The sequence below is a fragment of the Cynara cardunculus genome, assembly GCF_001531365.2.
Source record: "Cynara cardunculus var. scolymus isolate 2C chromosome LG 8, CcrdV1, whole genome shotgun sequence".
NCBI lineage: Eukaryota > Viridiplantae > Streptophyta > Magnoliopsida > Asterales > Asteraceae > Cynara > Cynara cardunculus.
The window spans coordinates 16963162-16986968 of record NC_037535.1 but is presented as its reverse complement, the minus strand read 5'-3'; the positions used below and the strand labels follow the sequence as shown (position 1 = coordinate 16986968).

The following is a 23807-nucleotide window of genomic DNA, read 5'->3' as shown; positions in this document are numbered from 1 at the left end:
GACCTTTGAAAGGCTTCTAAAGTGGAACAACTGTTTTATGTTCAGAATAGCTGAAGTTTGTTAAGACTAATTTAGTTACTTTTTAAATATTAGTTTGCTTTAATGTACTTTCTAGTTTCTTTTGAACTAAGTAGGTGTGAAATATCCATTTTCCCCCATATAATCCCTAGTATCAAAAGGGATGTTGGGTTGAGTATTCCACACACCTCACTTCTTACTTCATTGTTCCCTTGCTTTTCTCTCAAGTAGTTTTCCATACTACTTGGAGAATAAGTTTAGTTTCTCAATATTATTAATCTTTTGGCTAGTTTCAAGTTCTTTAATCGCTTTATTTATTTTCTCGTTCTTAATATTCCGTCTTTAATTTATTTACGCTTACTCACATTTTATATTCCGTCATTTATTTATTACGCTTTCCGCATCTTTTATATTCCGTCATTTACTTTCCGTATTTATTTTATGTCTTTATTTATCACAATTTATATTTCTTGTCATTTACTTTTCGTCATGAGTAGCTAATTTTATTAGCTCAGGTGTATGACGAAAAATGTGAGTTTGTAAATCAAATATAGTCGACCCTTTCATGTAACAACGATGTTTTATTTTTTCATTTCAAGTTTTATAAAACCAATGACACTTTCTGACGAGTTGATCACTTTGAAAGTGTTAAAGTGTCGTGGACTCTAAGTTGAGCCATTGATTGCACGTCAATTTGGATGATATGGGAAGTAGACTTGAGAGAGTTGCTAACAAAGAGATTTGTTGTCTGTATTTTCTAAATTGTTAATTCTCGACGGGTTGATCACTCTGAAGTGTTAAAGTGGAATGGACTCAGAGATGCGCCATTCGGAACACGTCAACTTGAATGATATGAGAAACCACTCGAGAGGGTGATTTTTAACAAAGAGATTTGTTTATTCATATATTTTGAAGACACCATTTGTCAATTTCACTGGTCTGGATACCTCATAGAGATATGGGTTGAAAGCTATAATATCAGTGCATTGGTGAAGTCCGAGAGAAATACCTTCAAAGTAATTGGTAAAAATAGTTGTTACTGATTGAATGTTGTAGCAATCTGTCAGCATGGTCTCATGCTGTAGCATTTTGACAGCATTGGTCGACTGGAAATAATATTTATATCTCACCCGAAAAATCATACACCCTAGCTTGCTTTTATTATCTGTTATCTCCTGTAATTTTTAGTTGTGTTAACTCTGTTCAAATCAAAATCTTCGAATTCGCCTTCTGAAATCATTTCCTTAACTTTACTTTCTTCTAAACTTTTACTACGATCCCTGTGGACGATATCCGGTACTTGTACCACTTTTATTACTTGAAAGACGATATTGGGACTATTTATATACTTGCTTTTAATCCTGATTGTTGTTTGTGCCTGTCTCTACGCCAGCCATCAGCAAGTCCAATTGTCTTCCCCAAATCCTTTTCCTGAAACAAATAATATTCGTCACAAAATGCCACTTGACAAGGTATATCTCGTGCTAGTTTCTTTATGAAAATCAGATTAGTGGACAATTTTGGGATGTGAAGAACATTTTTTAAAAGAATGGATGAAGTGAGTTGGATATCTCCTATACCGACTACGGTGGTTTGAGTTCCATTAGTAGTGAAAATTTTCTTGTTACTTGGACAAGGTGAGTATGTGGAGAAGTGTATGGAATAGTGACTCATATGGTCAGTTGCTCCCGAATCAATGATCCAAGAGTATTTTAGGGTTGAACATGAGACATTAAATCCAAATGAAAAAGGATGCTCAGCTGAATAAGTTAAAAAACAAGTACCTAGGAAGGAGTATCCACCACCAGAAGGTTTTTCCAGATTGCTGAAAAATGACCTGAGATTTTCCACTTCCTCTTGATTAAGGTTTGTTGGCTCTTGTTTGACTTCTTTTAGGTTTGCTAACCGTTGCACTCTTCTACCCCCACTCTTGGCTTGGAGGTTTTCCATGTAACTTCCAACATTTCTCCTTGGTGTGACATGCCTTTGTGTAATAAGTGCACCATAACCCATCTCGATTTTGAGTCCTGAGTTGATCACTTTTCTCAGATCTAGATTCGTAGTTGGTTCTATTTTCCCTCCTTATCTTGACATTTTCGGCCACTATTTCTGAGCCATTCATTGGAGGGGTCTCAAGCATTAAGGTTCTCCTGCTCTCCTCATTTCTGACAATAGCCACCACTTCATTAAAGCAAGGTACTTTAGATTTTCCAAGGATTTGAATCCTCACTTGATCAAAGTCAGAGTTTAAACCTACAAGAAGGTTATAAACTCTGTCTTATTCAATGAAGTCCTTGAGTATTGCCGCATCTTCAGAGCAATTGGTCTTGATTACCCTATTATGATCGAGTTCTTACCACAATGATTTTAATTGATTGTCATACTCGTTTACTGTTTTGCTTCTTTGTTTTGCTTCCATAGTTTTGACTTTCACTTCATAGACCTGAGCTGCATATTTTGCTTTAGAGTACCGTTTGCTGAATTGCATCCCAAATCCCTTTGGCATTAGCCATGAACATCAAAGTGTCAATTATTTTAGGAATCATAGAACTCCATAACCATGCCATGATCATGGAATTTTCTTCATCCCATGCTTCAAACTTGGGATCTTCTCGTTTGGGTCATGTTCCGGTGAGATGACTGATTTTCCCCTCCCTTTTCAGGATGATTCGAACTAGTTGGGACCATTTGAGATAGTTCTTTCCATCCAATCAGTATGATGCGTGGACGTGTTGTAAATCTTCTGGTTGAGAAACATGGGTTGGGACATATTTTGATTTGGGTTATGTCCTTCTTTTGGTGCTGAGTTAGGAATTGTTTGTTAGAGATAACTATAGAACTAGAAAATAGTTGGTCGATCAAGAACCGAATTACTTGAGAATCATAAAGAGAGCACTTTCCGAATTGATATTTTGACCCTATGCCTGGGTTACACGAAATTCAATATGGGATAAGACTCAAGAGAGCACTTCCGTTTTTAGGCACAAAAACAAGAGCAAACTAGCTTGAGAGTATTCAAGGATTGTTCAAAAACCCGTGTCTAAAAACATAAGCATAAAACTTATTTATGCTCATAAAAATTAACCGAAATGATAATCATGACTCAATTTTAGGATTAGTGGACAATTATAAAACTGCACATTAAAAGTAGTGGACAGTTACAAAAAAACTACTTATTGATAGTAGCGAATAGTTACAAGACTTTTCTAAATGTTCCAGACATGAAGCCAGAAACAAGACGAACCAAAGCCCCTTTGGTCTTACCAACTAGAGGCATGTCTTAGCAATCATAAGCAGGTTCCAGAACCCCTCTTACCAACAAGAGGCAAGTCTTAGCAATCATAAGCAAGGAACCAGAGCCTTTGGTCCTTAACAACCAGAGGCAAGGCAGACTAGTGCCAGAACCCCTCTGGACCTTAACAACCAAAGGCAAGGAACCAGAGCCTTTGGTCCTTAACAACTAGACTCAAGATCGTCCTTAACAACCAGATAGGTAAGGCCGACCAGAGCCCGTCTGGACGACTAGAGCTCCTTTGGTCCTTATAATTGTTCTTCCACAAAAATGCAAGGAATCCTGCTCCTTAACTCCCAACAGGTTCATACTCGTCTTATAACAAGTGTACACTTCGAACCTCCTGACTTGTATTAGAACACAATATAACTCCCCCTTAGAACTCGATGTTATTTCCAATTAAAAGTTAAATGACCTGGTGACACTAAAATCACCAACAATCCTCCCCCATTTTAGTATAATCCATGAAATAACACTTTAAAATGAACAAACCAAACTTGCACATAAATGAAAATATCGAATCGATTGAATTTCCATGTTAGTATTTTCCACATTTCAAATATTCGGGAATCAAGGTGTTCTAATGGTTGAACCCATCAACCCATTTAAATACCTGAAGATAAAATACATACAAGTTTACAATATTCTTCCGGCAAAATAAAATGACACTATTATAAACCCGTATGTCCTAATCCTCTCATGATTGTATAAAGGGCCAAGTCCCCAACCTTATTGAAGTGTGGCTACACTTCACAATCACATAGGTAATTCCTTTATTCATTTACCTGCTTACAATTTATCAAAGGAATTATTAAGAATAATTTCAACCTTTCAACTACAAAACCGAATATATTAACCTGGGATGAAATCAAACATGCGTTCCAAATTCAAAAGTGTAAGCTTTCCACATTGAATTCAACCTTTAATGTCATATTAGAGGGGAATTGGGTATCTCACCATTAAGGATTTACATAGACTTTAAACCCATCCCAATCACCGACTTGTGCACTAAGTCCTGGGCCAAGCTCTTCGTAAGATGGTCCGCTAAATTATGTTGCGACCTTACAAACTCCACCGAGATCACACCATTCATGATTAATTCTCTAATCATGCTATGTCTAAGTCTAGATTTGCCATTATAAGTTTGGCTATAAGCCTTAGCCAAAGTGGCCACACTATCATAATGGATAGAAACCGGTGCAATCGGATTTGACCACAATGGAATATCATAAACTAAGTTTCTTAGCCATTCCGCTTCTTTACCGGCCGTGGCTAACGCAAAAAAACTCAGCTTCCATCGTTGAGTTTGTGATGCAAGTTTGCTTCTTGGATACCCAAGAAATGGCACCTCCCTCGAGAAAAAAAATACCCAACCACTTGTAGAAGAATGATCCTCTACATTGGATATCCAACTTGCATCCGAATATCCTTCTAACATCGAAGGACATCTGTTAGACCTCATAATTCTTATTTGTAAAAATAATGAAAAATATACTAAGTATGGAAATCTGGAGACCCGACGAAATAAGGAGCTGAGAAGATTCTAAGTGCTGAAGACAAACCAAAGATGCGATGAAAGGTCTAGAGAGGCTATGAAGACCTGAAGTACTTAATGTGATAATTATCCACTTATTAAGAGTTCATCAGGTCGATGAACTTAGCCTTTCCATAACCCCTCTAATTTTACAGCAACTGGAGAATTGTCAAGTGTCAACATAGTTCGATCATATGTACTCTTGTCAGCAGATACGTGAATAATTCTGATTGGACATGCTACCTAAAGACAGTTGGAGATGACTCATTGCCAACATGAATTCTGTTACTCTAGGTAGTTAGAGATAACCCCCATCCTTCTAAACAAATATATTCTCCTTGTTTATTTCATGGATATCTTATACTAGATTGTTATCTCTTAGACTAGATTGCTAGTATAAATAGCACTCATATGTCTTGAAATTTAAGTAACCTTCTCATTATCATTATTATAGTGATATTACTTGAAAGCTTCATACTTTCTTAAATATCATTAAAGTTGTTCTTCACTTTCTTCATTTATACGATAGATTTAGGTTCTTAATCATAAATCTTCATGTTATATTGAGAGATATGAGATCAACAATATCTAAGATAATGCAAACCATAATCCATGGTTCCTTTTAAATACTTAAGTACTCGCTGAATTGCTTGCCAATGTTGAGCACTAGGATTACTAGTATATCGACTCAACTTTCCAATAGCATAAGCAATATCGGGTCGAGTGCTTGTCATGGTGTACATCAAGCAACCTATAGCTCACGAGTATTCTAATTGTGAAATAGTCATGCCTTTATTAGGCATTAATTTCATACTTAGATCCATAGGAGTGCTCACGGGTGAACAATCACTATAACTAAACTTTTTGAGAATATTCTCAATATAATGTGATTGTGTCATCACAGTCCCTTTATTCACCCACTTAATCCTTATTCCAAGGATCACATCAGCCTCCCCCATGTTCTTCATGGAAAACCTTGATGACAACAAACTTTTGGTCTCATCAACTTGATGTTGATCTGTACCAAATATCAACATGTCGTCTACATAGAGACAAATGATCACATCGGTATCAGAAGAGTTAAGCCGATTATACACACATTTTTAGGATTGATTTAAGGTAAAACCACTTGAAAAAATTACATCATCAAACTTTTGATGCCATTGTTTAGGGGCTTGCTTCAGCGCGTACAATGATTTCAAAAGTTTACATACTTTATGCTCATTACCGGGCATGATTTAACCTTCCGGTTGTTTCCTGCAAACTTCATCATCAAGATCACTATTTAAGAAGGCTGTTTTGACATCCTTTTGATGGATAATCAGATTGTGGATAGCCTACAAGGCAGTCAAAAACCTAATGGTAGATATACGAGCTACCGGTGCATATGTATCGAAATAGTTGATACCGGATTTTTGCCTAAACTCTTGTATGACCAACCGGGCTTTGAACTTGTCAATAGTCCCATATACCTTCACCTTCTTAAATATCCATTTGCAACCTAAACGTTTTGATCGCGGTGGCAAATCTGACAATACCCAAGTATTGTTTTCTAAAATCGACGATATTTTGTCATCAATAGCCTCTTTCCAAAAGGCAACATCCCGAGATTCCATGGCCACTTTAAAGGTCTTAGGATCATCCTCTACATGGTTATGATAATAATATTGCATCCCCACTTCTTCCCTTGAACCCTCAACCAAATACAATTGAAAGTCGGCACCGAAATTTTTCGCAATTCGGCCTCTTTTGCCTTTTCGGAGCTGTGTGCTTCTGGGTCTGAAACACCATCTAGAGCTTCTGGATTTTCCACCCTACTGCTGCTAGGAAGCAGGTCTTTAGGCCTTTGAATTGAGGAAAAATGCAGGTCATCAAAAATAGCATTGGGCGACTCGATTATGGTGTTTATCGACACCAAATCGTTAGCTTCTATTACATAAAACCGGCAGGCCTTGGAGTTTTCTACATAACCAATAAATATGCAATCTATTCCTCTTTCCCCCAAATTTCTCCTCTTGGGTTCGGGTAGTTTCACAACAACCCAAGAGCCCCAAACCTGAAAATAACTCAAATTCGAAGCCTTTTTGAACCAAAGCTCATACGGGGCTGTTTTGTTCCTTTTATTTGGAACTCTATTTAATACATAACAAGACGTTAACATGGCTTCTCCCCAAAATCCCTCACTCAAACCTGACTAAGAAAGCACCAAGTTAACCATTTCTTTTAAAACTCAATTTTTTCCTTTCGGCTACATCATTTTGTTGTGGTGTGTAAGGAGCCGCTATCTCATGGATAATTCCAACGGACTGAAAGTATCGGGGATCCATATATTCCCCTTCTCGATCCGTTCTAAGACTTTTAATTGAATTGCTTAATTGCAATTCCACTTCGGTTTAAACTTTTACAAAGCTTCGTATTTGGAATGCAATAAATATACATAGCAAAACCGACTTGAATCATCAATTCTTGGATAGGATAAACCTATCTGATTCAAATACTTGTTTGTAGCCTAGGGAATTCAACATACTACCCGAAACAAGGTTCTTCCGAACCTTCGGGACATACAAAACATCAAATAAAGAAATTGTTTTTTCGGACGTAAATTATAAACTAACAACACCACGCCCAACAATCGGCTTCATCGACTCATCTCCCATCCGCAAGTAGGACCTGTCATCAACCGATTCAAGCTTCTTGAACCAAGACTTGTCCTTGCAAACAAGAGTAGTCATCACCGAATCAATCCACCAAGAGTTTTCATCCTCCTATATATTACAAATTTCAAGAATTAATGAAATATTATTATGGATAGAATTATCAAGATCAATTAAAAACTGACCTTTGGGTGGTCCTTGGTCCTTAGATCCACCACCACTGCTACCACTAGTTCCTGCACCATTTTTGTCAAGCTTCACATGACAACCACGCTTTACATGGCTAATTTTTTTGACATCTCCAACACACCAACTCTTTTGATTTCTTGCTGGCTTTGTCATGGCCTTCATGCTTGCGTTTGTTGCCTTTTCCTTTGTGGTTTTGTCTAGATCTCTTCTCTTCCACAACATGGACAGCGGGCTATCCAACTTCATATTTTCCCTGGTTCTTGTCACTTTCCTGCACATAAAGGGATTCTTCTATGCGCAAATGACTTCCCAACTGAACCAAGGTCATCTCCTCATTTTGATGTTTCAACGTATGCTTGAAGTCCTTCCATGAAGGGGGAAGTTTGTCAATTACACTCGATACTGCAATAGGTTCATCCATATTCATCTTGTGGAGTGTAAATTGACCAAAAATACATAGCAATTCATTATATTGCTCCATAACAGGCCTAGAATCCACCATATTGTAGTTGTTGAAATCGCTTACCAAGAACTTCTTAATCGAAGCATCTTCATACTTAGACTCAAGTGAATTCCACAACTCCCTAGCACTATCAACATTCTAGTATATATCAAATAAGGCAACATACATACAGTTCAAAATATGACCCTTGCAGATGTAGTCATCGTTTTCCCACTTGCTTCTCCTCCTCGTATGATCGAAAGTCTCGTCCTCCATCACTTCGGGCATTAGGGTACTTAGCATATAAACGACTTTTAGAGTCATTAGCAGAAAATGTATCTTCTTCTGCCAGCACCAAAAATCGACTACTTCAAACTTCTCCAGCTTCCCGAACCTCGAGGTCATCTCTTTCACAAAATCGGCCATGATCGACATCATGAAATATCAATTCGATTATTAGGGATAACTATAGAACTAGAAAAGGGTTGGTCGATCAAGAACCGAATTACTTAAGAATCGTGAAGAGAGCACTTTCCGAATTGATATTTTGACCCTATGCCTGGGTTACACGAAATTGAATATGAGATAAGACTCAAGAGAATACTTTCGTTTTTAGGCACAAAAACAAGAGCAAACTAGCTGGAGAGTATTTAAGGATTGTTCAAAAACCGGTCTCTAAAAACATAAGCATACAAGTTATTTATGCTCATAAAAATTAACCGAAATGATAATTATGGCTCAACTTTAGGAGTAGTGGACAATTGTAAAACTACACATTAAAAGTAGTGGATAGTTACAAAAAATTTCTCATTAATGGTAGTGGACAGTTACAAGACTGTTCTAAATGTTCCAGACATGAAGCCAGAGACAAGACGAACCAAAGCCCCTCTGGTCTTACCAACCAGAGGCAAGTCTTAACAATCATAAGCAGGAACCATAATCCCTCCGGTCTTACCAACCAGAGGTAAGTCTTAGCAACCATAAGCAAGGAACCAGAGCCTTTGGTCCTTAAGAACCAAAGGCAAGGCAGACCAGAGCCAGAACCCCTCTAGATCTTAACAACCAGAGGTAAGGAAACCAGAGCCTACCAACCAGAGCCTTTAGTCCTTAACAACTAGACTCAAGGCCGTCCTTAACAACCAGAGGCAAGGCCGATCAGAGTCCTTCTGGTTCTTATGATTGTTTTTCCACCACAATGCAAGGGGTGCTGCCCCTTAACTCCCAACAGGGTCATACTCGTCTTATAACAAGGGTGCACTCTGCATCTACTGACTTGCATTAGAACACAGTATAAAAACCACCGATGTTATTTCCAATTACACTTAAATGGCCCTCATGACACTAAAATCACCAAAATTGTTGGCAATAAAGGCCATAAAAAAGGAATCAAAGGAAGGAGACAATGAAGTCTGCATAAGTTTTAAAGAAGGTTTATGAAGGCTAAAAAGGCTTCCCAAGCTTCAATAGCTCTAATACCGTAACAAATTTAGGAATTATGTTATGTTTTTTATTCATTCTTAATAGGGAAGCATACACACTATAACTATACAAGACAAAAGGAAAGAAAAAGAAACTATTCTATAAATCCCTGATTTTATGGGATTACCTACAATCATTAATATTATCGGCTCCCATTGTTTCTTCACTAAATACATAATCATTTATATATTTATATTTTCCCACGTATCATATCATTACTTTGTTTTATTTAAAAATCTTGGAAAATTCTTGAAAGGAAAATATCCCAATAAGAACCAAAGGAAATGGAGGTATAAATTGTTGAGGTTTTAGTAATAGCCAACAAGATAGTCTTGGAGGACCTTACATCTCCATAAACCTCTCACCTTATCCCCCAATCTTCTTCCCCTTCCCCTTCCCCTTCCCCTTCCCCTTCCCCCTTTCTCAATTTCGTGAAGCCATGGCGTGTTCTTCTTCAATCATAGGTGTCTCTTCCATATACCACAAAAACCCGTCTCTAGAACAACTCTCCAGGAAAATCGCCACCCCTGCTGCACCCTTACATCTTCCTCGTTCTGCCGATAAAACCCATTTCACCTCCTTGAAAGCTGTCGCTAGACTCAACCATAACAGTGTAGGTGTCGGTGGTGGTTCTGGTTTTGTTGCCTCGGCGACTGCCACGCCGAATTCTGTTTTGAGTGAGAAGGCGTTTAAGGATCTTGGTGTGTTCGATGAAGATTCTTCTTTGGATGATAGTGACAGAGAGTATGACGATGAGTCTGAAAATGAAGCCTCAGTAGGTGTTGGTAGTGGAAATGTTACTGACGATGATGAACTTGCAATCACCAAACTGGGTTTGCCTCAAAAGCTGGTTCAGATTCTAGAAAAAAGAGAAATTACTAGGCTGTTTCCAATCCAAGTACTTTCTCCATTCCTCCTCCTCCTCCTCTCTCTCTCTCTATATATATATATATGTGTGTGTGTGTGTGTGTGTGTAAATGGTGATACTTCAATCATTTAACCTTATCACTTATCTGTAAATGCTAACATGTATACATTTGATGTATGAGTATATGCATGTGTTGTAAGAGTTTTAACTTTAACCCAATTTCATTTCCTTTATGCAATTCAATGGTTAGGTCTAAGCCATCCCAAAAGTACCTTTAGTCAGAAATCTGATAGAAAAGAATCAATAGTTTTAGTTGGTTTGGAGTGTTCAAGTGAGGGTTTTTGATGCAAGTTTAACAACTCTAAACCTGAAGTTATGTGCTGATATATCAGAGAAATGATGTATAAACGGAATTTCTTATTATATTTTCATTCTTTTTAAACATGTCCAGCCAAAACTTATATACATATACATATATATATATATATATATATATATATCTATCTCGGTAGGTCTTGAGTGCTTATCTTCGTTACCATTCAAGCGTATATTGTCTTTGGTGCTTGTACTTGGTTTCACATTGTTTTTGTTGTCCAAAAATGTAACAAGTCCATATTCCCTGGTTGTGATGTTAATTTTGCCATCATGTTTGTATAAGATTCTCTCCCCCTGTATCATATTCAGTTTCTGCTTTAGCTTCTAAAGTATATATGTAGTTTGTGTCTCTGCTGCTTGTGATATAACACCGATCTTTATCTTCTTATGTACTCTTTATTTCAGACAAACAGCATCTCCCTCCCTCACTCTCTCTTCTATCACAGAGAGAGAGAGAGAGAGAGACTCAGAATGTTTATAGATTTCTATATGCATCTCCATCAAGTCGATAGTGGTGTTAACTTGCTTTTGTCTCAATCATGTAGAGAGCTGTATTGATCCCTGCACTAGAAGGTAGAGATATTATTGCCCGTGCCAAAACTGGAACAGGGAAGACATTAGCTTTTGGAATTCCTATAATCAAAAGACTCACAGAAGATGATGAAGAAAGAATTTCTCCCAGGTATTCATGAAACATGTTCTTTTTTATAATATTTTACAAATTATAATGTTGGTTCTGACGGGGGTTTTCTATGCATCTTTTATGTAAAGGCGTGCTCAACGACTTCCCAGAGTCTTGGTCCTTGCACCTACAAGGGAATTGGCACGGCAAGTAGAAACAGAGATCAAAGAGTCTGCCCCATATTTGAGCACTGTTTGTGTCTATGGTGGTGTCTCTTATAATTCACAGCAAAATGCGTTATCTCGTGGAGTTGATGTAGTGGTTGGCACGCCAGGAAGACTTATTGATCTTATTGGAAGTAACAGCCTGAAACTGGGGGAGGTTCAGTTTTTGGTCCTTGATGAAGCTGATCAAATGCTTGCTGTTGGTTTTGAGGAAGATGTGGAACATATCTTAGAGAAGCTTCCATCAGAGAGGCAAAGCATGCTTTTCTCAGCAACTATGCCTAGTTGGGTCAAGAAATTATCGAGGAAATATTTGAACAATCCTTTGACAATTGATTTGGTAAGTTTTTTGTGTTCTTGGTTTGTATAATACTCCTTCCATCCTAAAATAAGTGTTCACATTTCTATTTTAGTTTGTCTCAAAATAAATGTCCACTTTGAAAAGTCAAAAGTAAGTGTCTGCATTCCAATTCTACCCTTATTTATGAGATCATGAAATTCATTGTTAAGAGTAATATTGTCATTTGGTTGATTAAAAAGTGTAATAATTACACATTTCTAAAACTACGTGTCTTTTTCATTGTGGACATTTATTTTGAGATGGAGTGCTATATAATGTTTTCAAATGTCTCCTTATTTAATGCTTCAATTTGTTTTTGTGAAGAGGGTATTATCATGTCTGTATACCTTAAGTGTTCTCATGTATATGTGCTCGCATTCAATGCTTTCTTTATTGTTCTTTGACAAAGTAGCTGTAAATTGTTTCATTGAACTTAAAAAGGTTGGTGATCAAGATGAGAAGCTAGCAGAGGGTATCAAGCTGTATGCTATACCAACAACCTCAACTTCAAAGCGGACAATACTTGGTGATCTTGTCACGGTAAGCGACTTAATTATAGTTTCATGTTTATGTGGATCGGAGGTCAAATCTTGAATTGTTTAGTTTTAATTCCTTTTTTTTTTCTTTTTTGCTCCCACCTTTGCACAAGCCGAGTCTTCATGAAAACAATCACTCCTCTTTCGGGTAGATAGTGTCCTTTGGTTAAATGACCTTCTGCTTAACATAAGAATGCCCAGAAACTCTACTTTTGCATGGGATATGCTAGGTTAGGTTGGTTTGGTTTAACTCTGACAGTTATAATCTTGTGATGATTTTAGGTATACGCAAAGGGTGGGAAGACCATTGTTTTCACTCAGACAAAAAGAGATGCAGATGAGGTTTCGTTGGCATTGACTAATAGCATTGCTTCAGAGGCATTGCATGGTGACATATCTCAACATCAAAGGGAAAGAACCTTGAATGGATTCAGACAAGGAAAGTTTACTGTGCTTGTTGCTACTGATGTTGCGTCACGTGGGCTTGATATACCCAATGTCGATTTAGTAAGTTTCTTTTAGCATTATGACTTCATTCGGTTTTATGACCTTTCCTGATGCAACTGTGACATGTGTGGCTTTCCTTCTCGTTTTTCAGGTTATCCACTATGAACTGCCGAATGATCCAGAGACTTTTGTGCACCGATCTGGTAGAACTGGACGTGCAGGAAAGGAAGGGTCGGCCATTTTGATGTTCACAAATAATCAGAGGAGAACGGTTAAATCCCTTGAGTGTGATGTGGGATGCAAATTTGAGTTTATAAGTCCTCCAGCAGTGGAAGATGTATTGGAGTCTTCGGCTCAGCAAGTTGTTGCTACCCTCTCTGGTGTTCATAGGGAGTCCGTGGAGTTCTTCACTCCAACTGCAGAAAAGCTAATCGAGGAGCAGGGTGCAAGCGCTCTTGCTGCTGCCCTTGCACAGTTGAGCGGTTTCTCAAAGCCTCCATCATCCCGTTCTCTTATCACACACGAGCAGGTGAGTTAGATGTATTATTATGAGTGTATCTACATCTATATCTTTGTTTTGTTCCTTTATTTTCTGGTGGGTAATTGTGAATGATTGCATTGCAGGGATGGTCTACGTTGCAACTGACTCGGGACCCTGCTCTATCGAGAGGGTTCATGTCAGCTAGAACCGTTACTGGATTCTTGGCTGACGTTTATGCAACGGCTGCTGATGAACTCGGCAAAATACATATAATTGCGGATGAAAGGGTGTGTATCCAAGTGAGCTGATGTCCCTTTACTACAGCTTCTTTTTGTAACATCTATTTATGTATTCAGGTCCAGGGAGCAGTTTTTGATCTTCCCGAAGAGATTGCCAAGGAGCTACTAACTAAGGACGTGCCACCTGGCAATACTATTACAAAAATCACGAAGGTGGACTCAATTTCGTTTTGCAGACATTACAATCCCTGTTTTTTGATTAATTGCATTGCTGATTCCTATTGGGTACCATTTGCAGTTGCCTTTATTGCAAGATGATGGTCCAGCAAGTGACTTCTATGGTAGGTTTTCTAACAGGGAGAGAAGTTCCCGAGGAGCAGGTTCAAGGAGGGGAGGTTCCAGTGGTTCCCGTGGTGGTTGGGGTGGTGGCAGTCGATATTCATCGGATGATGATGGTGATAGCTTCAAGCGAGCTGGTAGGGGGGGTGGAGGTAGTGGCGGCAGTAGTTGGTCCAGAGGAGGTGCGAGAACTGGTGGAAGTGATTGGCTAATTGGTGAAAGACGATCTTCACGCTCTCCGTCCTTCGGGACTAGGAGCTCTTCTCGGACTAGGGACAGGTACTAAATCTTTTCTTGTTTGTTTAACCTATTTTCATCACATATATCCCTGATGCTTTCTCTGTCGAGTGTATCCATTGCTCGTTTGCATACACTTTCACCTGTAGCTTGTTTGCTTGTTTCTGTTAATTTTGGGCTTAATGGGTCCATTTTGTTTGATTTATGTGAAGTACTGCGTTTACTTTGATACTTGACAGAAATACTAAGATTTAATAATTTTGTGGAATGATAGGAACTTCGAGGGTGCCTGTTTCAACTGCGGACGATCTGGGCATAGGGCATCAGAATGTCCCACGAAACGAGACTATTAGTTGGGTCATATCTTCCTATTTAGAGCCTACACGTTCATACATCTGTTTTAGCCATCGTTGCTCCGTTTAAAGAGGTATGAGGGCTGCCAGATTACGGTCGGACAACTGAAATTAAACGAGAATGGCATGCGCGTTGGATGCTACAGGAGCTGAAGGTAAGGTCTTTAGATAGCTATAGTTAGCGGCATTTTTGATACCATGATTTGTTCGAATCGAATATAACCTATGATGTGGATTGCTATTTCTTGTACTTTCGCATGAAAATATGCGCTATACATTGATTCACAAATGAACTTCTGTATGTTACTTGGCATCAATCTTTTTCGGTTCTGGATCATCTATAGAAAAGGCGAAACAATAGTTGATTCCATTATTGAACTAGAAGCGTATAAGTATTGACTCGTGTCCCTTTTTACAAAAAAAAGGGTATGACGCCACCTTCTGGAGCATCCCTACCGTACAAGTTTCATGCCCGGAATTCTTTCTGGTTAAAGGATATCTTTCACGGCTCGATAGATAATTTGATAAGCCAATGATTTTTTTCCGGGAACAAATATGAAATATGTATGGAATCGAAAGAGACAAGATCTTTCTAAAGAGATTTGGTTCGTAAATCGTGTCCAAGGGCAGGCAGATGGGTGTTTTTAGAAACGATCATCGACCGGTACAATGAGGACACAATGACTTTCTCGTCTTTTTTCAAACCCACGGGATCTACATATGCATACTTACTGGTCGGGAAGAACATGTGAATATAAAGCAAAAACGGAAAGAATTTCATTAAGCGGTTCAAAAAATATATCAATTGTTTTGGTTTACATACGGAATGTACGTATAGATGATGTATATATAATATAATCACAGGTCCCATTCCAATTGCCTCCAGAGCTTCTTCTTCCATCAATCATTTACCTTTCTGCTTGTTAGCATAAAAAGAATCACCAGCAAGTATCGAAATCTTTCCGAACTGTTGTCTCCCAGAAAAACTATATAATCCATCCAAAATCTCAAGGTTTCCAGGGAGCGGGTGGTGGTGGTGGAGTTGGAAACATTGGCGGCACTGCCGAAAAAATAGTGTTTTTATCGATCTTAGTTGTTCTGTCACCCGAGAGGGCCACCAGGGCCGCAACTAAACCAGCATTGCCTGCAATAGTTGGCTCTGTGTAATTGTAGTTTGTACGTACATCATGGAAACCATCGTTTTTGTCTGGCCCTGCAACCATTGCCCCAATGATTGTGTGGGGGTTCGGTTTCTTGGAGTCCCTCCATTTATATCCTCCTTTACAGTTATATTTCACTTTGTTCTTGGGGATCGATGCACCTCTATGGTGCACGTGCTTTGGGTAGTGATCGCCGAAACCCACAACATAACTCATCTTTCTCGGGTTCTTCCCAAGGATATAGTCAATCTGCAAGATCCAACATACACGTTTTGAAATGATCTCACAATTATTTTAAATCCATGATCTTCTGACACGTTTGAGAATGCCACTTCCATATAAAAATGCATGGTTACACATAATCTAACAAACAAGTTTAGCCCACCAAAGTGAAATGTTGCATGGTTCTCACTTTAGGCCATCAACCATCTCACCTCAATATATGAAGGAAACCAAAACCAAACGAACCCGGTATGTCTCACAACTCTATGTATGAACGGGGGGTTGAGACAAAACTGAAAAGTGGTTTTACCTGAGTTTGTGCAAATTTACGTAGCTCATTGGTCGAGTAGAAATTGGGCCCACAGTACCATCCAGGAGTATCGGCAGCATCAAGATAGTCGCTATAGAGGGTAGCTAAGAAGGCAGCATTGACCACATACTGAAGAGGCTGCGGTCTCCCATGGTTTAATTGAATCAAGCCTCCTGCAATGGAAGATGAGTTACGTTATGCGTTCAAATGGAAAAGAAGGTATAATCAACGAGTTTACCTCTTGTTCTGTTAAAACTGCTGAAGTATGGAAGGTAAGAACACATGATTATGCTTGTTTGGTTGTGAAACGTCTTCAAGGTTTCTTCGTATGGATAACCAGGGCTCAGAAACAATCTCAATCTAGTCAGAAGTACCTAAAGAAAGAATAACATTATTAATACTCACCATATCAAAGTAATCTTCTTGATGAACAGCATGGAGATCAAGAAATTTAATGAATTGCCAACATCAACAAACCAAATATGCAATGTTTCATGTGGGTACCTCAAAACCCAATGACAGAAGTGGATCAGAAACATGTTGAAACAAAGTTATTTGACCATTATGTTGAAACATGTGAAATCTGTGTATATCTCATCCTCTCAAACCCTGCTTTCGAGCGGGATATACTTGGCAACTAATCGTATTAACATGTGAAACACTTGGCAACTAATCGTTGAATTAAGCATTCAAAAAGTAAGCACGGATGGATTGATCTTATTGATTTTGAGCAATTGTATTAACAAAACAATGCACTTAGACGTTTAGAAAAGTAGTTGTATCAAAATTAGGGTCTGTTTGTTAGCAGCTTAAGGAGCTTAATAGGATTCACAACTTATTTGGTCAGCTATACGTCACTGCTTGGTAGTGGCTTAAATGGTATAGAAAGTGGCTTATTCAGTGAGCTTCTAGGGGGGAGCTTTGTGCAGAAACCAAGTTTTTCCAAACCTGTCCCTTCCAATTAAAAAACACGCTCATTCCATCAATGAGAAAACCCTCACAAACAAAAACCTTCCCGGTCTATACAGACAGATTAATCTACACAATCTACACTGGCAACTTGATTCATATAAAGTTGACCAACTTACTTGAGCTCCAGTAAGCTTGTTATCCCAACTAAGAACACCATAATCGGGTCCTCCCCAAAAAGCACCAGCATGCTTAGCGAGTTTGGGGTGGCTAGCAAGGTAAAGATAGGATTGATTGCCAGTTGCGTAATACATCCAAGCTCCACCCCAAACAAACTCATCCCAATACATACTGGAATTGTAGAACGTTGCAGCATCTGCACCAGCAGCAGAATAAGAACCACGCTGATCCCTAGCAAACTTCCAAAGAGTTGCAGCACCATGCACAAGTTTCTTTGAGTAGAGCTTATTGTCCTTGAAAACAATGGATGCAGACGCTAGAGCAGCGGCCAACTCTGCAGCAAGGTCGGAGCAACTGGAGCATTCAGTCACGGGCCGTGGGTAATCAATGTCCTCTGGCCGCATCCAACAAGTATGATCGTTAGGATCACTTGTCCCCCCTGATGTATCACCTTTCCCAACCTGCCAGCCAAAAGGGAAAATTTAGTACATTCTCAATGTTGGATATGTGGAACTCCATTAGATTAACTTTCCAAAAGAGCACTTAAGATACATTTTAGTAGAAAGGCCCCCTCCAGCATAGGCTAAACGGGTACAGATGTCCCAAAGGTAGACTTTGGCTCTTATACCATATTAGAATATGTGAAACCCCATCAGATTATACTCCAAAAGGGTCCTGAGGAGATAGGGGGGGGGGGTCCCAACGTATATTCAAGTAGAAAGGCCCCCTCCAACATAGGCTAAACGGCACAAATGTCCCAAAGGTAGACTTGGCTCTGATACTATGCTAGAATATGTGAAACCCATCAGATTATTCTCCAAAAGATCCTTGAGGAGAAAAGGGGGTTCCAACATTTTAGTAAAGTAGAAAAGTCAAAATCTAGCCAACACGGGACTCTTCACATTCAGAATTCAGAAACAGTTGAAAGATTTGAAATGACAACAAATCTACCTGAGCTACAACTTGGTTTATGGTATCAGCAGTAGAATTGAAGGTCTTGAGAAAGTAATCAGTGCCCCATTTAATGATCTCTTTAACATGTTTGAGCTCTCCTGCAGCTTCATATTTTGCACTGTATTCAATCACACTCCAACTCAACATGGTCATCGCAAAAGCCTTTGGGAAATGGAACTTTATCGTATCTCCAGCATCATAATACCCGCCCACAAGATCTTTTAGCACCGCCCCAGATTTGTCCGACTTCCCATCATTTAAACACGAGCTACCCCTCCACGATACATTATTATGCTTTGGAAGTCTTCCAGCTGCATGAAAGCTAGTTTATTAATCTACACAGTTCAAACTCGATTTTCTTTATCTGTTTCAATTTCAATGCATTTTAACATAAACATCAATGGTAGTGTTCTTGCGAAAATACCAAGACATAACAATGTAGTTTACAAGAATCAAAGATTATGGACAAACTGTGGGAATGCAAATGCAAAACAAGAAAGAAAAGAACATCATGGTTTGTTTGCATTGATCATCCTTGCAGATCTATAACAAGAATGATGGTTTTTTGTTTAGATAGAAGAGAATCATTCTGTAAATATCAAATGCAAATTATAGAACTGAGGGAATACCATTGAATCCATACAAATATATCATCAACATTGATATGGACAAGTTCATTACAAATAAGAAATCTGATCAACTTACATTTCTGGGCATTGAAGAACATGAGAGCCTTTTCAAGTGCAAGAGTGTAATTATCAGCGGGAGGGGCGTGTTTGTGATGCTTAGGAACAATCTTGACGATCAATGCGATTAATCCGGCGATGATACCACCTGCGAGTATCAATCCAACCGTCCAGACGAAGATCTTACGGCTGACACTGATACAACCAAGATCCACATACTTCTTTTTCCTTTCTTCTCCGGGACCCAACAGCCAACTCTGCTGCGTCTCATCCAACGGCCGTGACAATGCCGCCCTATCGAACTCGTTCAGGTTCCTGCTCCGATCATCGTCCGTCGCCGAGTCAGTGGTGTTTATCTCCAACGGCCCACCCCATGGATCCCTCCCGTACATACTCACGATTCTTGCTTATCTTCAATTTTCAAAATTGATTTCAAGATTTGGTTTTTCGGTGACAAGAATCAAAACCAAGATCATGAATTTATCAAGCAGCTACAAATTCGAATCTTTTGGTTGTAATCTCGCACAGAGTGGGAGTAAGTGAGAGAACACTGGGGTTCTTTTGTGAGACAGTGGCAATAATGCAATGCCTTCGATGGATTGCTGTTTTATTAGAGAACACCGGGAGTTTTTTCTTTTACATTTTTAAGGTAATATTCGACTTAGAGGTGTTTGAAATTGGTTATTTGAAATAACTTATGGTTTTTTATAAAAATATTTATCAATTTATTATAAGTCAGAAAGGTTTAATTTTTTTAAAAACTTCTTATTATCGGTTTGATATCGGTGTAAATTGTTTATCCAAAACACTCAAAAGTTTTTATTAGCGGTACCACACACGAATATTTCAATAACACCTTCAATACCCTTTCTTAATTGAAAACATACATATAAAATAAAGAATCAAAATTGGCAAAAAATTAAAGGTGTGTATCAGTTGAAAACTGAACAAAAAATTAATGTATTAGAGAGCTATAAACGATGTTAATCTGAATGAGTTTAGTTTTAGCTTAAAATGATCGATACTTTTATATTTTTGCCGTACGGAAATAGAATGAGAAAGATACTCAAGGGGCTAAACTAAACATTTTGTATAAAACGAGGGGCAAAGACGAAAATTTTGTGGTGAGATATATGTTCTGGGTTAGTAACTTTTGCTTAAAGTTTACCAAATCCCTTGCCCACATTACGTACCAAACCAACATGCTTTGCTTCCTAATCCCTCAATGGGAGATGCTTTGCTTTCTATGGGCACAATAAGAAAATTGGTTGACTTTGACTTTGTGTTTCAGTGTTTAAATGATTCTCGACATCATTGATTAATGAATGGTTTTTAAAATATCATTGTTGTCTGTTATCGAGATATAATCAAATCAAATCAAATCAAAACTGAAAATAAAACGTATATAAACACGACTTCTATTTCAAAATTTAGAACGGTTGTACCATACTTGGATGACAACCTCAAAAAGGGTATTTAGAGAATGAAAACAACATAGCTTCTCTAACAACTTACTCTACCTTAATCTCCTTCGATCGGTACTAATTCTCTAACTAGATGCAAACCAAAGAGCCTGATTCCCTTTTGTATTTTGTGCCACAACGATAGAGAATAATCGCAAGAAACAACATCATTTGATGCTAAAGGAAGAGTCTTATGTAGGCATGGCAATAGGGCGGGAATGAGGCGGATTTTACAATCCCCAGCCCTAGCCCCGACCCTGGTTTCTATTAACGGTCCCCGGTGGGTAGTGGATTAGCATCCCATCCGCGGTTTCTTTTTTGGTCAACCTCGGTCAACCCTCGGTCAAACCCCTGTTCCCCGTTCCAGACCCGGTCCCCGATCTTGTTGTTCTGTTGAAGTGAAGGCTGAATGTGATTACATAAAGAAGTGGTTGACTGGTCGTGGTTTCGTAGAGAGTCTAGAGAGTCTCAATTCTCAAATCAATTGTAAAATTAAAAATCTAATTTTAGAAAATAAATAATATATATATATATATATATATATATATATAATAAACTAATTAAATTATATACTGGGTATGGGGCAGATTGGGGGATACGCTACCTGATCCCAACCCCGACTTAAGCCTACCGGGGATCCCGGCCCCAAGAACCGGTTTAGCGAGGAATCCCCGTCCCTATTCGGGTCAAGTGAACCAGATTCCCCACTAGGTCGAGGTAAATCACCACACAGAGCTTCATAAGTAACAACCAAATGCCAAGAAGGGAACATACTGATCCAGAGGCCCTATATTCAAGTAATTTGTACCTTCAAATTCCTACTCTATCAATGAATCTCGCAACATTAGTCTTTAAAAGCCTCATGGGTTAAGGGTTAAAATAGTCGCTCTACACATTGGATAAGACGACATGTCTTTTTATATCCTACTCCCCTCCAGATCCAACCTCCGAATGAGATATACTGAACTCGTGTAGTTTGGTTAAAAGTACCAAATTCATGCACATACATATATACAAATACAATATACATACCAATGTATGTGTAATACACACACACACACACACATATATATATATATATATATATATATATATATCCAAACAATATTTACATACATACATCCAAATATATTATATATACATAGAAGCTAAGGGGCTGTTTGTTTTTAAAAAAAAAAGCTCTTAATGTCCTCTTAAGTCTGAATTGGTCACACATAAGAGGATTCAGTGTGTTTGTTTTTTTTTTTTTTTTTCCAATTAAGAGCTTAAAAGCTCTTATTAGGTCTGAAAATTTCAGAGAAACCTACTATTACCTCTTATTTCAAATCGTTGCCTACCTACTCTGATCTCTCTGCGCTMGATTTCTCTGGATCAACTCTTATGTCTCGATCTCTCATCTCTCAACTTTGTTAACTGTCGATTCATATAAACTCTCGATCTCTCATCTTCAAACTTCAGATTTCAGACGCAAAAAACAAACAGTCTGATTGATTCAGATTTCAGACTTCAGCATCACCTCTTAAAAATCAGAAGTGAATTCAGACTTCAGCACTTCTTAAAAAACAAACGCCACCTAAATCATGTGAGAATCATAAAAATATTGAGAACCGTGAAAACCGATTTTAGCCGTTAATTAATTATGATCCATGACTATGGAAAATAACGGATTTTATGTAATATTTTCATTATTTTACATAATAAATACATCTTTAACTATATTTTTATTGTTAATTTTTAATTCGTTATTATTATTATAAAAATAGACTTTTTAATATTAATAAAACTTAAATTTATCACTTAATTAATATTAAGTTTATTAATATTTTTAAGAAAAAATGTTGTAATATTTATATGTAACTTTTGAGATGCTTTTATCCATCTTTACTTTTTAAACAAAAACAGAACACCAAGTTTTTTTAATCTAAAATATTCAATTACAATAGAAAATTAAATCAAATAAATTATTTAAAAAATCTCTATAATTTGTTGAGGTTTTATAAACATTGTAATTATCACATCAAACATTATAAAGGATTTAATATGTTTGTTGTTTCATAATGTGAAATAACATCATATTTTCTTAAACGTATATGTTTAATTCGCTATTTATATTTAATGCTGGTGTTGTATTGTTTCATAATATGAGATACCACTTTATTTTTAATCGATGTATTGTTCAAAGTGTGTTACAAAAAATCCGTCTGTTGTTTCATATTATTAAACAACATAATATGCTAAGACTCTAATGCTTCACATTTTGAAACAATATTTCAATTTTAAAGGATGTATTTTTCACCGTGTGAAATGAAAAATATGTGTGTTGCTTTATATTATGTAACAACATAATTTGTTAAAACTCTAATTAATGTGAAACAACACAATACGTTTAATCACAAATACAAATTGTTGTTTGTGACCGACAAATCATTCATGTTTCACAGTATGAAAACAATAAGATAACGTGCGATGGTCAAATATAAATATATGAACATCATCTCATGTTGTAGTTTGAAACTTTTCTTTTTTGATTAACCTGGATATCCAACCTGCTATGCGAGCCGACTAATCTCAGGGTAACCACTTGCTTTGCAGATAACCCGAAGTCACCGTATTTAAACCTCCGTCACCACAAGAGGATTTTTATTCCTTCTTGGATTTGAACCTTGGACCTCCAAGTACTTTTGACCTTTGGAGCCAAGCTCAAACCAATCAAGCACCATCCTTGTGGTTTATAGTTTGAAACTTTATAAAACAATAAGATAACGTGAGATGATGTTCAAAGATCATGAAAAAAAGATGCATCACATTGTGAATTGAAAGAAAAAATCAAACATCGGATCCTATGTGTTCTTTACTTTGATGCCAGATTGGTCTTTTACAAGTAAACCGGAAGATCTTGAATGTGATATCAGAGAGTTTCAACTGAATTGCTTTGGTATTGTGCTAGGATAAGGAACGCGGTGAAGATTATAATCTGAAATTGATGAAGAAGGTAAGAAATGAAATTAATAGTTATAGGACTTCAAAATGGGTTATGAAGATGACGAAGTGAAACATATAATTGGACATTTATGAGATAATTATGGGATACTATCACAGGATTAAACTAAATGTAAAGTTACGTCAATGTCCTTTTGGGATTAAAAATGGTTATTAATCATGACCATCATATTGAAAACTAATTATGGAGATTGGTTCTCATTTGCTTACCGTCTTCTCTCTCTCTCTCTCTCTCTCTCTCTATATATATATAT

General features: G+C 37.6%; 2 protein-coding genes across 2 annotated transcripts; one reads left to right on the top strand and one right to left on the bottom strand.

Moving 5' to 3' along the window:
* The first annotated feature begins 9988 nt into the window (after positions 1-9988).
* Positions 9989-14986, top strand: LOC112517251 (DEAD-box ATP-dependent RNA helicase 3, chloroplastic-like). The gene is made up of 10 exons (XM_025124624.1): positions 9989-10506; positions 11397-11533; positions 11623-12037; positions 12479-12577; positions 12856-13080; positions 13172-13549; positions 13645-13788; positions 13858-13953; positions 14039-14358; positions 14591-14986. The coding sequence occupies exons 1-10, from the start codon at positions 10048-10050 to the stop codon at positions 14667-14669; spliced, it is 2352 nt and encodes a 783-aa protein (XP_024980392.1). The 5' UTR covers positions 9989-10047; the 3' UTR covers positions 14670-14986.
* Positions 14987-15451: 465 nt separating this feature from the next.
* LOC112516689 (endoglucanase 25-like) lies at positions 15452-19482 on the bottom strand. Its single transcript, XM_025123884.1, has 6 exons — positions 19110-19482; positions 18402-18715; positions 17450-17911; positions 16600-16735; positions 16362-16534; positions 15452-16078 (listed from the first exon to the last, which is right to left on the bottom strand). Exons 1-6 carry the CDS (start codon positions 19480-19482, stop codon positions 15677-15679), a joined length of 1860 nt encoding a protein of 619 aa, XP_024979652.1. The 3' UTR covers positions 15452-15676.
* Positions 19483-23807: the final 4325 nt, after the last annotated feature.

What these genes read in the sequence shown, in the direction of transcription:
- LOC112517251 (XM_025124624.1), top strand. Translation starts at nt 10,048, where the DNA reads ATGGCGTGTTCTTCTTCAATCATAGGTGTCTCTTCCATATACCACAAA. An exon ending in GAAGAAAGAATTTCTCCCAG is followed by an intron (nt 11,534 to 11,622) that starts GTATTCATGAAA and finishes TTTTATGTAAAG; the next exon opens with GCGTGCTCAACGACTTCCCA. An exon ending in CTCTTATCACACACGAGCAG is followed by an intron (nt 13,550 to 13,644) that starts GTGAGTTAGATG and finishes ATTGCATTGCAG; the next exon opens with GGATGGTCTACGTTGCAACT.
- LOC112516689 (XM_025123884.1), bottom strand. Translation starts at nt 19,482, where the DNA reads ATGTACGGGAGGGATCCATGGGGTGGGCCGTTGGAGATAAACACCACT. An exon ending in GTTCTTCAATGCCCAGAAAT is followed by an intron (nt 18,716 to 19,109) that starts GTAAGTTGATCA and finishes GCTTTCATGCAG; the next exon opens with CTGGAAGACTTCCAAAGCAT. An exon ending in GTAAATTTGCACAAACTCAG is followed by an intron (nt 16,079 to 16,361) that starts GTAAAACCACTT and finishes TGGATCTTGCAG; the next exon opens with ATTGACTATATCCTTGGGAA.